Source organism: Lactuca serriola, chromosome 5, assembly GCF_051521515.1.
Source record: "Lactuca serriola cultivar US96UC23 chromosome 5, Lser_US96UC23_V15, whole genome shotgun sequence".
In the NCBI taxonomy this organism is placed as follows: domain Eukaryota; kingdom Viridiplantae; phylum Streptophyta; class Magnoliopsida; order Asterales; family Asteraceae; genus Lactuca; species Lactuca serriola.
The window spans coordinates 313,917,720-313,933,268 of NC_136412.1; the positions used below are offsets into that span (position 1 = coordinate 313,917,720).

The 15,549-nt window shown below is 32.6% G+C and overlaps 3 protein-coding genes across 3 annotated transcripts; all 3 read right to left on the reverse strand.

Annotated features, from left to right (window-relative positions):
* Positions 1-1,448: 1,448 nt before the first annotated feature.
* On the reverse strand, positions 1,449-3,387 carry LOC145050817 (mannan endo-1,4-beta-mannosidase 4-like). Its single transcript, XM_078999009.1, has 5 exons — positions 3,073-3,387; positions 2,678-2,875; positions 2,440-2,562; positions 2,057-2,259; positions 1,449-1,845 (listed from the first exon to the last, which is right to left on the reverse strand). The coding sequence occupies exons 1-5, from the start codon at positions 3,385-3,387 to the stop codon at positions 1,449-1,451; spliced, it is 1,236 nt and encodes a 411-aa protein (XP_078855135.1).
* A 3,209-nt stretch (positions 3,388-6,596) lies between these two features.
* On the reverse strand, positions 6,597-8,535 carry LOC145050818 (mannan endo-1,4-beta-mannosidase 4-like). The gene is made up of 5 exons (XM_078999010.1): positions 8,221-8,535; positions 7,826-8,023; positions 7,588-7,710; positions 7,205-7,407; positions 6,597-6,993 (listed from the first exon to the last, which is right to left on the reverse strand). The coding sequence occupies exons 1-5, from the start codon at positions 8,533-8,535 to the stop codon at positions 6,597-6,599; spliced, it is 1,236 nt and encodes a 411-aa protein (XP_078855136.1).
* A 3,216-nt stretch (positions 8,536-11,751) lies between these two features.
* LOC145050819 (mannan endo-1,4-beta-mannosidase 4-like) lies at positions 11,752-13,739 on the reverse strand. The gene is made up of 5 exons (XM_078999011.1): positions 13,425-13,739; positions 13,030-13,227; positions 12,792-12,914; positions 12,409-12,611; positions 11,752-12,197 (listed from the first exon to the last, which is right to left on the reverse strand). Exons 1-5 carry the CDS (start codon positions 13,737-13,739, stop codon positions 11,801-11,803), a joined length of 1,236 nt encoding a protein of 411 aa, XP_078855137.1. The 3' UTR covers positions 11,752-11,800.
* Between the last annotated feature and the right edge of the window lie 1,810 nt (positions 13,740-15,549).

A 15,549-nucleotide genomic window follows, 5' to 3' on the forward strand; every position in this document is an offset into this window, starting at 1 on the left:
CTCATAATTGGAAAGGTTTCATGAAAAATGATCATCATAATTCTGAGTTTGCTGACATAAATATTCATATTATAGATTACAATAAAAGTAACATTTCTGCCAAGACCCTAATATATGTGTATTAATAATGATTTATGTATTTGTTTAAAAAAATTGGATTTTAGATTACCAAAAAATAACATTTGCGCCAAGACACCAATATATGTGTTAATTACTCCTTAAGACTATATTTTCTTCACCAGCATACGTAACTTAATCATTTATCTTCTTTATTAGGAGTTTGATGTCAAAAATAACTTAAATAGTTTTGAATTGATCTTCTTTTGTTTGTTACAACATAGGTAATATTGGTTAAAACATGAATTAGTATTCTACAAATTATATTGAAATAGGTTTAGTGGCATATTAACAAGATGTTTTTTTTTTTGGTTTAAATCACTTGGAAAAAGTCATCTAATAGCTTTATACATTCCCCCTGTCTCTCACACACAGACACACACATACATATACACACACACATTTCGGTCGGTATTAAGTAATGGTTTGTTTAAGTATCACAACTCCCACAAACATAATTTTATTTCAAAATCAAGATCTAAAGGCATAATAATCATTGGTATATCATGACTTATATCCTTTGTCAAGCAATATTAATAGGATAAGTATGCATTTCATGCAGAAAGGTCTAATTATTTTGAGATTTTTTTTGATAAAGTCCTAAATCTTTTTTTTTGAATAGAATAAACCTGATCGTTTAACATTTTGCCCAAATTAAGTAAAAAGTTTTTTTAATTGGGAAAGACAGATTATATGATTTTCCCAAAATAACGAGACTTTTTTGTTAAAAAAAAAGATTTATGAATTTATCAAAAAAAAATTCCAAAATAATGAGACTTTTTAGTATAAAACTCGGGAAAATATTTGTTCATTTAAGTATCACCACCCCAAAGGCACAAGTGTAATACAAAATTTAGGTCAAAAATCTTGATATTTAATGATATATCATGACCTATATCCCTTATCAACTAATATTAATATTCCTCTCGTCGATGATCTGCGATCAAAAAGTGGTTTGAATACATATAAAAGGATTCACATATGTTGACGTGACTTGTGTGTTTGATAGACAAAATATTTATAACATTAAGAAAAGATAGACAAAAGCTAAGAAAACACATAAAAATACCTTACATATATTACCATATTTAGATAAAAAGGAAATGCATCAATTTTCCCACTTCGTCCAACAATACTGAGTTGAAGTTACCCGCGGTACAACATTACTAATAGGGTGGAACTATTTTGTTTCATGCAAAATGGTTGCTACCTCTATCTTTATTTTCATTTCACTATTTAAACTTCACATTTTCTAAAGGTAAGTAACGCAGCAGAGAGAAATATCATTTTATCTCGAAAGGGATAATTATTTGTTCAGGAACCCAACATAATTATTTTTCAACAGCAACGGGAGAGAACTCAAGGTTGGTTGAAGAGTTGAGTGATGAAATTCTTTGAGACTGTTTGGCAATTATTGCAGCAGTGGAGGGGTTTTGGTCCAAGACAACTTGGTACCCATCACCCCAGTTATCCATTCCTTCCGCCATGACTTGCCAAAAAGTTGTACCTGAACACGACCCCCGGTTTCTTGCACTTTCATAGGCCGTGTTGAATATCCCACCAAAGTACTCATCCCTTGCTTCTACGGTGTAACCTGAAGACCAAGAGGACTTGCCAAATTCTGCAATCAGTAAAGGTTTTCTCAAGATGGAATCACAATCCTCAATATGTGCATTAATCCATTTTTCAACAAATTTAGCTCGAGCTTCATCGCTAGCTCCCGGAACCCTAAGTCAAAAATCGAAATACCCACATATGTTATTCAATAAAATTAAATAACATAAAAGATTGTTTTAGTTATAAATAAGAAACATGCATTTCATGAAACATTTTTAGGATGCTAACTACGTTCGGGTGTTGGCTAGCGTGACATGCAAAGTATATATACGAACAAAAGCATTGTGATGGAGTTTATATGTCGGTATAGACTCGATCATACCATTGGTCGGGATACAGATGGATTGTAGCAAAATCCACATTGTTGACGCCGTTGTTTGTAATGAAGTCGGTCCCTACTTCATAGCCCGGATTGTTTTGCTTCTTTTCAGGCATTGATTCCCCATAAAACCCTTCAAGTCCGATTTCGAGAAGATGGTTCTTATCAATGGACTTTATTTCAGCTGCCATTTCTACTATCCATTCCTGCACAAAGAAGAGATACCGATGGTTATAGGTTATGCACCATATAGTTTAATAAAAAACCAGTTTCCTCTATGTACTCCTATCATTTGAAAGTAAAAGATTTCCTTCTTTCTAGATAATTGATTCGGGCATTTTCTCATATGAACAACTTAACTGTGAGAAAACAGAGAAAACAAGAACCTGTAGAAATTTCCCTGATAGATCAGACTGGCAGCGGGGTTCGTTCATTAGCTCCCATGCAAAGATGGTGGAATCATCCTTGTAGTCAACCCCGGTGATTGAGTTGCGTCTCGTAAGAATGGTCTGTAGCAAAACAGTATTTGCAACATGCTCAAATTTTTTGACAAAATGCACATACAGCTGTTGTAGAAAATTTTTGTGATATAATGGAAACATTGTTTCCCAAACATATATATACCTTCAAATGATTCTTATAATATCCTTTAACTACAACGTTAGTAAAGAAATCATCATCACTATTCAAGTATTGTCCCCCATGATCCCTTGCCCACTGAACATATTGTTTTTTACCTCCAAAATCATCCCAGTTATTAACCAAGCTGAGAATCAAGTGAATCCCATACTTTTTCGCTTCTGATATCACAAAATCCAATCCCTGGAATGAAAATGTGTGGATGGTTATCACAAGTAACATAAAACAGAGGTGTTAAAGTGTTTGTGATCTTGATTATTACTAACTTTTATTTCAATATGTCCGTGTCGATTTGTCGTATGGTTGATAAGATATTACTTTTTAATGTTTACAGATCATGTTGAATAAAAAATAGAGGCTAAAATAATAGATAAAGTTACCTTAAACATGTCCTCATTGTAAAAACCGGGAGAGGTTTGCAGGGGTTTGTTGCCACCATCACTAAAAGCCCATGTCCTAACCAGGTTCATTCCTATCTTGGAAGATTCTTGAAATGCATCTGTGACCTTCACCCTTGTAGATGGATCAGAAGCCATACACATTAACCAGTAGGCGTTAAAGCCATTAAAATACAACGGCTTTCCATTAACCATGAAATGATGTGTCCTTGTCTCCACAAAACTATCATTAATGGTTGACAGGTGGCATTTACCCTTGCAATCTCCTTTTAGAACTGCATTTCCTTTTCCTGGCATGGTTAACAAATCGCTAATCTTTAATAGTGGATATATGAAATAGGAAAGTTAGTAACCAATGTTTAGAGTAATGGATGGAAAGTAGTGTGTTTTCTCTTGTCTGCTTAGCTCGTCGAGAATTTATATCGCATGTCTTGTTACCAATCTAGTTGGAAGTGGGGACATTATCATATTTATTCTGTAACTTAACGATACATATGCATCATCATTCATAAGGAATGACAAGCGACTTTGCGATGCCCATGCACGGTGCCATACTTTTGGTTGTAAGACACACAAACATTTGTTACTCCAAATGAAAAAGCAAAAGAAAAAATGATACTGCTTTTTCAAATACTGTTGCAGGTATGTTATGTTTGGATACTAGATCCTTGTGCATAATCTGCCATTAAAAGATTAGCTTTTAGTCGAGTTCCAAACATAAAAAATATGTTGACCATACGAATTGTATTTAGAGATTCGAAGATGGTACTAGATTCTTTTCAAATACTATAATATTTTGTTCCTCCATACATTAGAGACCACATGTGCTTGAAAAATAAATATATAAAAATAAAAAACAAAAAGCCCAAAATAAACGCACAAGTCGTTGCTTGTGCATGAAAAACTAGGTACATTTTGATTATTTATTTATTTATTTCTCCACTCTTCCAAACCATTTTGTCGTTTTTTCGGGTTCCTTTTTTCATACGTTGAAATCTAGGATGTGACTTTCTTACGTTAACGCATCACCATTCATGGGGCATTTGGTTTCCTTATTTGACTTTTTAACGTCATATAGCAAATATATATTAAATTTTATGTTGAATTTTCCTGTTGATAGTTTTTATCACGTGTATTCTCCAAATGGAATTTGTATCAAAGTAGATGTTATGTATGTTGCACACATCACTTTTGCATGTGAATTTATATTGATGATGTCATGTTTTGTTTTCATGTAGTTAATGTAATAACAAGTGGTTGAGTAGCATGACATATAGCAAGTGGATGTATTGTAATCTAAACATAACTCGCTTTGCTTGTGTACGAGGTGTTCTCTGTTATAATAAAACATCCGATAGATGTTTGGGGTTCCAAAACCTATCATAATAGGCAATGTAACTGCTTAGAAGGAAATTCGATAGATCTTAAACCAATACTTTTAGAAGACTAGTGAGGAAACACTCCCTTATCATTTTTTATGTGTTCGTGCATCGATACTAAGTAGTGTATGATTACTCATTAATTAAAGTTTATTCAGACTACACTTGTACACATTACATATATTATAAATCTTTGGTGATAAATGCTAGATGTTTATAAAAATGACCCTCACCTTATATTAATTAATTTAATCGATATTAATGTTAATTATAAAGAAAATTATGAAAATTATAAATATAAAATTAAACAAACAATTGTTAGGTTTAAGACTGCATGCCTAAGATAAACTTTGCACCAAAATGTCTACCCAATATTGATAAAGTGTATTTCAAAGGTATGACTAAAAAGTTTACAGTCGCTTGAGGGCCTAAGGCTTACAATGCACCAAAATTTATTCCCAATATTGATAAAGGATATTTCAAAGGTACGACTAAACCTTAAGTTTATAGTTGCTGATATAACCTTGCGATCGAAAATAAAGCAGGAATTTTTGAACTCCAGTTAATTTGAGTTCCCTATTATATAATCTTGTAGGCAAATGAGAAATAATCAGTTTAGTTCTTCTACGAGCCCAGTTGTATTAATCAATGATTTTACTTATTATATTGAGAAAACAACCTCATAATTGGAAAGGTTTCATGAAAAATGATCATCATAATTCTGAGTTTGCTGACATAAATATTCATATTATAGATTACAATAAAAGTAACATTTCTGCCAAGACCCTAATATATGTGTATTAATAATGATTTATGTATTTGTTTAAAAAAATTGGATTTTAGATTACCAAAAAATAACATTTGCGCCAAGACACCAATATATGTGTTAATTACTCCTTAAGACTATATTTTCTTCACCAGCATACGTAACTTAATCATTTATCTTCTTTATTAGGAGTTTGATGTCAAAAATAACTTAAATAGTTTTGAATTGATCTTCTTTTGTTTGTTACAACATAGGTAATATTGGTTAAAACATGAATTAGTATTCTACAAATTATATTGAAATAGGTTTAGTGGCATATTAACAAGATGTTTTTTTTTTTGGTTTAAATCACTTGGAAAAAGTCATCTAATAGCTTTATACATTCCCCCTGTCTCTCACACACAGACACACACATACATATACACACACACATTTCGGTCGGTATTAAGTAATGGTTTGTTTAAGTATCACAACTCCCACAAACATAATTTTATTTCAAAATCAAGATCTAAAGGCATAATAATCATTGGTATATCATGACTTATATCCTTTGTCAAGCAATATTAATAGGATAAGTATGCATTTCATGCAGAAAGGTCTAATTATTTTGAGATTTTTTTTGATAAAGTCCTAAATCTTTTTTTTTGAATAGAATAAACCTGATCGTTTAACATTTTGCCCAAATTAAGTAAAAAGTTTTTTTAATTGGGAAAGACAGATTATATGATTTTCCCAAAATAACGAGACTTTTTTGTTAAAAAAAAAGATTTATGAATTTATCAAAAAAAAATTCCAAAATAATGAGACTTTTTAGTATAAAACTCGGGAAAATATTTGTTCATTTAAGTATCACCACCCCAAAGGCACAAGTGTAATACAAAATTTAGGTCAAAAATCTTGATATTTAATGATATATCATGACCTATATCCCTTATCAACTAATATTAATATTCCTCTCGTCGATGATCTGCGATCAAAAAGTGGTTTGAATACATATAAAAGGATTCACATATGTTGACGTGACTTGTGTGTTTGATAGACAAAATATTTATAACATTAAGAAAAGATAGACAAAAGCTAAGAAAACACATAAAAATACCTTACATATATTACCATATTTAGATAAAAAGGAAATGCATCAATTTTCCCACTTCGTCCAACAATACTGAGTTGAAGTTACCCGCGGTACAACATTACTAATAGGGTGGAACTATTTTGTTTCATGCAAAATGGTTGCTACCTCTATCTTTATTTTCATTTCACTATTTAAACTTCACATTTTCTAAAGGTAAGTAACGCAGCAGAGAGAAATATCATTTTATCTCGAAAGGGATAATTATTTGTTCAGGAACCCAACATAATTATTTTTCAACAGCAACGGGAGAGAACTCAAGGTTGGTTGAAGAGTTGAGTGATGAAATTCTTTGAGACTGTTTGGCAATTATTGCAGCAGTGGAGGGGTTTTGGTCCAAGACAACTTGGTACCCATCACCCCAGTTATCCATTCCTTCCGCCATGACTTGCCAAAAAGTTGTACCTGAACACGACCCCCGGTTTCTTGCACTTTCATAGGCCGTGTTGAATATCCCACCAAAGTACTCATCCCTTGCTTCTACGGTGTAACCTGAAGACCAAGAGGACTTGCCAAATTCTGCAATCAGTAAAGGTTTTCTCAAGATGGAATCACAATCCTCAATATGTGCATTAATCCATTTTTCAACAAATTTAGCTCGAGCTTCATCGCTAGCTCCCGGAACCCTAAGTCAAAAATCGAAATACCCACATATGTTATTCAATAAAATTAAATAACATAAAAGATTGTTTTAGTTATAAATAAGAAACATGCATTTCATGAAACATTTTTAGGATGCTAACTACGTTCGGGTGTTGGCTAGCGTGACATGCAAAGTATATATACGAACAAAAGCATTGTGATGGAGTTTATATGTCGGTATAGACTCGATCATACCATTGGTCGGGATACAGATGGATTGTAGCAAAATCCACATTGTTGACGCCGTTGTTTGTAATGAAGTCGGTCCCTACTTCATAGCCCGGATTGTTTTGCTTCTTTTCAGGCATTGATTCCCCATAAAACCCTTCAAGTCCGATTTCGAGAAGATGGTTCTTATCAATGGACTTTATTTCAGCTGCCATTTCTACTATCCATTCCTGCACAAAGAAGAGATACCGATGGTTATAGGTTATGCACCATATAGTTTAATAAAAAACCAGTTTCCTCTATGTACTCCTATCATTTGAAAGTAAAAGATTTCCTTCTTTCTAGATAATTGATTCGGGCATTTTCTCATATGAACAACTTAACTGTGAGAAAACAGAGAAAACAAGAACCTGTAGAAATTTCCCTGATAGATCAGACTGGCAGCGGGGTTCGTTCATTAGCTCCCATGCAAAGATGGTGGAATCATCCTTGTAGTCAACCCCGGTGATTGAGTTGCGTCTCGTAAGAATGGTCTGTAGCAAAACAGTATTTGCAACATGCTCAAATTTTTTGACAAAATGCACATACAGCTGTTGTAGAAAATTTTTGTGATATAATGGAAACATTGTTTCCCAAACATATATATACCTTCAAATGATTCTTATAATATCCTTTAACTACAACGTTAGTAAAGAAATCATCATCACTATTCAAGTATTGTCCCCCATGATCCCTTGCCCACTGAACATATTGTTTTTTACCTCCAAAATCATCCCAGTTATTAACCAAGCTGAGAATCAAGTGAATCCCATACTTTTTCGCTTCTGATATCACAAAATCCAATCCCTGGAATGAAAATGTGTGGATGGTTATCACAAGTAACATAAAACAGAGGTGTTAAAGTGTTTGTGATCTTGATTATTACTAACTTTTATTTCAATATGTCCGTGTCGATTTGTCGTATGGTTGATAAGATATTACTTTTTAATGTTTACAGATCATGTTGAATAAAAAATAGAGGCTAAAATAATAGATAAAGTTACCTTAAACATGTCCTCATTGTAAAAACCGGGAGAGGTTTGCAGGGGTTTGTTGCCACCATCACTAAAAGCCCAAATCCTAACCAGGTTCATTCCTATCTTGGAAGATTCTTGAAATGCATCTGTGACCTTCACCCTTGTAGATGGATCAGAAGCCATACACATTAACCAGTAGGCGTTAAAGCCATTAAAATACAACGGCTTTCCATTAACCATGAAATGATGTGTCCTTGTCTCCACAAAACTATCATTAATGGTTGACAGGTGGCATTTACCCTTGCAATCTCCTTTTAGAACTGCATTTCCTTTTCCTGGCATGGTTAACAAATCGCTAATCTTTAATAGTGGATATATGAAATAGGAAAGTTAGTAACCAATGTTTAGAGTAATGGATGGAAAGTAGTGTGTTTTCTCTTGTCTGCTTAGCTCGTCGAGAATTTATATCGCATGTCTTGTTACCAATCTAGTTGGAAGTGGGGACATCATCATATTTATTCTGTAACTTAACGATACATATGCATCATCATTCATAAGGAATGACAAGCGACTTTGCGATGCCCATGCACGGTGCCATACTTTTGGTTGTAAGACACACAAACATTTGTTACTCCAAATGAAAAAGCAAAAGAAAAAATGATACTGCTTTTTCAAATACTGTTGCAGGTATGTTATGTTTGGATACTAGATCCTTGTGCATAATCTGCCATTAAAAGATTAGCTTTTAGTCGAGTTCCAAACATAAAAAATATGTTGACCAAACGAATTGTATTTAGAGATTCGAAGATGGTACTAGATTCTTTTCAAATACTATAATATTTTGTTCCTCCATACATTAGAGACCACATGTGCTTGAAAAATAAATATATAAAAATAAAAAACAAAAAGCCCAAAATAAACGCACAAGTCGTTGCTTGTGCATGAAAAACTAGGTACATTTTGATTATTTATTTATTTATTTCTCCACTCTTCCAAACCATTTTGTCGTTTTTTCGGGTTCCTTTTTTCATACGTTGAAATCTAGGATGTGACTTTCTTACGTTAACGCATCACCATTCATGGGGCATTTGGTTTCCTTATTTGACTTTTTAACGTCATATAGCAAATATATATTAAATTTTATGTTGAATTTTCCTGTTGATAGTTTTTATCACGTGTATTCTCCAAATGGAATTTGTATCAAAGTAGATGTTATGTATGTTGCACACATCACTTTTGCATGTGAATTTATATTGATGATGTCATGTTTTGTTTTCATGTAGTTAATGTAATAACAAGTGGTTGAGTAGCATGACATATAGCAAGTGGATGTATTGTAATCTAAACATAACTCGCTTTGCTTGTGTACGAGGTGTTCTCTGTTATAATAAAACATCCGATAGATGTTTGGGGTTCCAAAACCTATCATAATAGGCAATGTAACTGCTTAGAAGGAAATTCGATAGATCTTAAACCAATACTTTTAGAAGACTAGTGAGGAAACACTCCCTTATCATTTTTTATGTGTTCGTGCATCGATACTAAGTAGTGTATGATTACTCATTAATTAAAGTTTATTCAGACTACACTTGTACACATTACATATATTATAAATCTTTGGTGATAAATGCTAGATGTTTATAAAAATGACCCTCACCTTATATTAATTAATTTAATCGATATTAATGTTAATTATAAAGAAAATTATGAAAATTATAAATATAAAATTAAACAAACAATTGTTAGGTCTAAGACTGCATGACTAAGTTAAACATTGCACCAAAATGTCTACCCAATATTGATAAAGTGTATTTCAAAGGTATGACTAAAAAGCACCAAAATGTCTACCCAATATTGATAAAGTGTATTTCAAAGGTATGACTAAAAAGTTTACAGTCGCTTGAGGGCCTAAGGCTTACAATGCACCAAAATTTATTCCCAATATTGATAAAGGATATTTCAAAGGTACGACTAAACCTTAAGTTTATAGTTGCTGATATAATCTTGCGATCGAAAATAAAGCAGGAATTTTTGAACTCCAGTTAATTTGAGTTCCCTATTATATAATCTTGTAGGCAAATGAGAAATAATTAGTTTAGTTCTTCTACGAGCCCAGTTGTATTAATCAATGATTTTACTTATTATATTGAGAAAACATCCACATAATTGGAAAGGTTTCATGAAAAATGATCATCATAATTCTGAGTTTGCTGACATAAATATTCATATTATAGATTACAATAAAAGTAACATTTCTGCCAAGACCCTAATATATGTGTATTAATAATGATTTATGTATTTGTTTAAAAAAATTGGATTTTAGATTACCAAAAAATAACATTTGCGCCAAGACACCAATATATGTGTTAATTACTCCTTAAGACTATATTTTCTTCACCAGCATACGTAACTTAATCATTTATCTTCTTTATTAGGAGTTTGATGTCAAAAATAACTTAAATAGTTTTGAATTGATCTTCTTTTGTTTGTTACAACATAGGTAATATTGGTTAAAACATGAATTAGTATTCTACAAATTATATTGAAATAGGTTTAGTGGCATATTAACAAGATGTTTTTTTTTGGTTTAAATCACTTGGAAAAAGTCATCCAATAGCTTTATACATTCCCCCTGTCTCTCACACACAGACACACACATACATATACACACACACATTTCGGTCGGTATTAAGTAATGGTTTGTTTAAGTATCACAACTCCCACAAACATAATTTTAATTCAAAATCAAGATCTAAAGGCATAATAATCATTGGTATATCATCACTTATATCCTTTGTCAAGCAATATTAATAGGATAAGTATGCATTTCATGCAGAAAGGTCTAATTATTTTGAGATTTTTTTTGATAAAGTCCTAAATCTTTTTTTTTTTTAATAGAATAAACCTGATCGTTTAACATTTTGCCCAAATTAAGTAAAAAGTTTTTTTAATTGGGAAAGACAGATTATATGATTTTCCCAAAATAACGAGACTTTTTTGTTAAAAAAAAAGATTTATGAATTTATCAAAAAAAAATTCCAAAATAATGAGACTTTTTAGTATAAAACTCGAGAAAAATATTTGTTCATTTAAGTATCACCACCCCAAAGGCACAAGTGTAATACAAAATTTAGGTCAAAAATCTTGATATTTAATGATATATCATGACCTATATCCCATATCAACTAATATTAATATTCCTCTCGTCGATGATCTGCGATCAAAAAGTGGTTTGAATACATATAAAAGGATTCACATATGTTGACGTGACTTGTGTGTTTGATAGACAAAATATTTATAACATTAAGAAAAGATAGACAAAAGCTAAGAAAACACATAAAAATACCTTACATATATTACCATATTTAGATAAAAAGGAAATGCATCAATTTTCCCACTTCGTCCAACAATACTGAGTTGAAGTTACCCGCGGTACAACATTACTAATGGGTGGAACTATTTTGTTTCATGCAAAATGGTTGCTACCTCTATCTTTATTTTCATTTCACTATTTAAACTTCACATTTTCTAAAGGTAAGTAACGCAGCAGAGAGAAATATCATTTTATCTCGAAAGGGATAATTATTTGTTCAGGAACCCAACATAATTATTTTTCAACAACAACGGGAGAGAACTCAAGGTTGGTTGAAGAGTTGAGTGATGAAATTCTTTGAGACTGTTTGGCAATTATTGCAGCAGTGGAGGGGTTTTGGTCCAAGACAACTTGGTACCCATCACCCCAGTTATCCATTCCTTCCGCCATGACTTGCCAAAAAGTTGTACCTGAACACGACCCCCGGTTTCTTGCACTTTCATAGGCCGTGTTGAATATCCCACCAAAGTACTCATCCCTTGCTTCTACGGTGTCACCTGAAGACCAAGAGGACTTGCCAAATTCTGCAATCAGTAAAGGTTTTCTCAAGATGGAATCACAATCCTCAATATGTGCATTAATCCATTTTTCAACAAATTTAGCTCGAGCTTCATCGCTAGCTCCCGGAACCCTAAGTCAAAAATCGAAATACCCACATATGTTATTCAATAAAATTAAATAACATAAAAGATTGTTTTAGTTATAAATAAGAAACATGCATTTCATGAAACATTTTTAGGATGCTAACTACGTTCGGGTGTTGGCTAGCGTGACATGCAAAGTATATATACGAACAAAAGCATTGTGATGGAGTTTATATGTCGGTATAGACTCGATCATACCATTGGTCGGGATACAGATGGATTGTAGCAAAATCCACATTGTTGACGCCGTTGTTTGTAATGAAGTCGGTCCCTACTTCATAGCCCGGATTGTTTTGCTTCTTTTCAGGCATTGATTCCCCATAAAACCCTTCAAGTCCGATTTCGAGAAGATGGTTCTTATCAATGGACTTTATTTCAGCTGCCATTTCTACTATCCATTCCTGCACAAAGAAGAGATACCGATGGTTATAGGTTATGCACCATATAGTTTAATAAAAAACCAGTTTCCTCTATGTACTCCTATCATTTGAAAGTAAAAGATTTCCTTCTTTCTAGATAATTGATTCGGGCATTTTCTCATATGAACAACTTAACTGTGAGAAAACAGAGAAAACAAGAACCTGTAGAAATTTCCCTGATAGATCAGACTGGCAGCGGGGTTCGTTCATTAGCTCCCATGCAAAGATGGTGGAATCATCCTTGTAGTCAACCCCGGTGATTGAGTTGCGTCTCGTAAGAATGGTCTGTAGCAAAACAGTATTTGCAACATGCTCAAATTTTTTGACAAAATGCACATACAGCTGTTGTAGAAAATTTTTGTGATATAATGGAAACATTGTTTCCCAAACATATATATACCTTCAAATGATTCTTATAATATCCTTTAACTACAACGTTAGTAAAGAAATCATCATCACTATTCAAGTATTGTCCCCCATGATCCCTTGCCCACTGAACATATTGTTTTTTACCTCCAAAATCATCCCAGTTATTAACCAAGCTGAGAATCAAGTGAATCCCATACTTTTTCGCTTCTGATATCACAAAATCCAATCCCTGGAATGAAAATGTGTGGATGGTTATCACAAGTAACATAAAACAGAGGTGTTAAAGTGTTTGTGATCTTGATTATTACTAACTTTTATTTCAATATGTCCGTGTCGATTTGTCGTATGGTTGATAAGATATTACTTTTTAATGTTTACAGATCATGTTGAATAAAAAATAGAGGCTAAAATAATAGATAAAGTTACCTTAAACATGTCCTCATTGTAAAAACCGGGAGAGGTTTGCAGGGGTTTGTTGCCACCATCACTAAAAGCCCATGTCCTAACCAGGTTCATTCCTATCTTGGAAGATTCTTGAAATGCATCTGTGACCTTCACCCTTGTAGATGGATCAGAAGCCATACACATTAACCAGTAGGCGTTAAAGCCATTAAAATACAACGGCTTTCCATTAACCATGAAATGATGTGTCCTTGTCTCCACAAAACTATCATTAATGGTTGACAGGTGGCATTTACCCTTGCAATCTCCTTTTAGAACTGCATTTCCTTTTCCTGGCATGGTTAACAAATCGCTAATCTTTAATAGTGGATATATGAAATAGGAAAGTTAGTAACCAATGTTTAGAGTAATGGATGGAAAGTAGTGTGTTTTCTCTTGTCTGCTTAGCTCGTCGAGAATTTATATCGCATGTCTTGTTACCAATCTAGTTGGAAGTGGGGACATCATCATATTTATTATGTAACTTAACGATACATATGCATCATCATTCATAAGGAATGACAAGCGACTTTGCGATGCCCATGCACGGTGCCATACTTTTGGTTGTAAGACACACAAACATTTGTTACTCCAAATGAAAAAGCAAAAGAAAAAATGATACTGCTTTTTCAAATACTGTTGCAGGTATGTTATGTTTGGATACTAGATCCTTGTGCATAATCTGCCATTAAAAGATTAGCTTTTAGTCGAGTTCCAAACATAAAAAATATGTTGACCAAACGAATTGTATTTAGAGATTCGAAGATGGTACTAGATTCTTTTCAAATACTATAATATTTTGTTCCTCCATACATTAGAGACCACATGTGCTTGAAAAATAAATATATAAAAATAAAAAACAAAAAGCCCAAAATAAACGCACAAGTCGTTGCTTGTGCATGAAAAACTAGGTACATTTTGATTATTTATTTATTTATTTCTCCACTCTTCCAAACCATTTTGTCGTTTTTTCGGGTTCCTTTTTTCATACGTTGAAATCTAGGATGTGACTTTCTTACGTTAACGCATCACCATTCATGGGGCATTTGGTTTCCTTATTTGACTTTTTAACGTCATATAGCAAATATATATTAAATTTTATGTTGAATTTTCCTGTTGATAGTTTTTATCACGTGTATTCTCCAAATGGAATTTGTATCAAAGTAGATGTTATGTATGTTGCACACATCACTTTTGCATGTGAATTTATATTGATGATGTCATGTTTTGTTTTCATGTAGTTAATGTAATAACAAGTGGTTGAGTAGCATGACATATAGCAAGTGGATGTATTGTAATCTAAACATAACTCGCTTTGCTTGTGTACGAGGTGTTCTCTGTTATAATAAAACATCCGATAGATGTTTGGGGTTCCAAAACCTATCATAATAGGCAATGTAACTGCTTAGAAGGAAATTCGATAGATCTTAAACCAATACTTTTAGAAGACTAGTGAGGAAACACTCCCTTATCATTTTTTATGTGTTCGTGCATCGATACTAAGTAGTGTATGATTACTCATTAATTAAAGTTTATTCAGACTACACTTGTACACATTACATATATTATAAATCTTTGGTGATAAATGCTAGATGTTTATAAAAATGACCCTCACCTTATATTAATTAATTTAATCGATATTAATGTTAATTATAAAGAAAATTATGAAAATTATAAATATAAAATTAAACAAACAATTGTTAGGTTTAAGACTGCATGACTAAGTTAAACATTGCACCAAAATGTCTACCCAATATTGATAAAGTGTATTTCAAAGGTATGACTAAAAAGCACCAAAATGTCTACCCAATATTGATAAAGTGTATTTCAAAGGTATGACTAAAAAGTTTACAGTCGCTTGAGGGCCTAAGGCTTACAATGCACCAAAATTTATTCCCAATATTGATAAAGGATATTTCAAAGGTACGACTAAACCTTAAGTTTATAGTTGCTGATATAACCTTGCGATCGAAAATAAAGCAGGAATTTTTGAACTCCAGTTAATTTGAGTTCCCTATTATATAATCTTGTAGGCAAATGAGAAATAATTAGTTTAGTTCTTCTACGAGCCCAGTTGTATTAATCAATGATTTTACTTATTATATTGAGA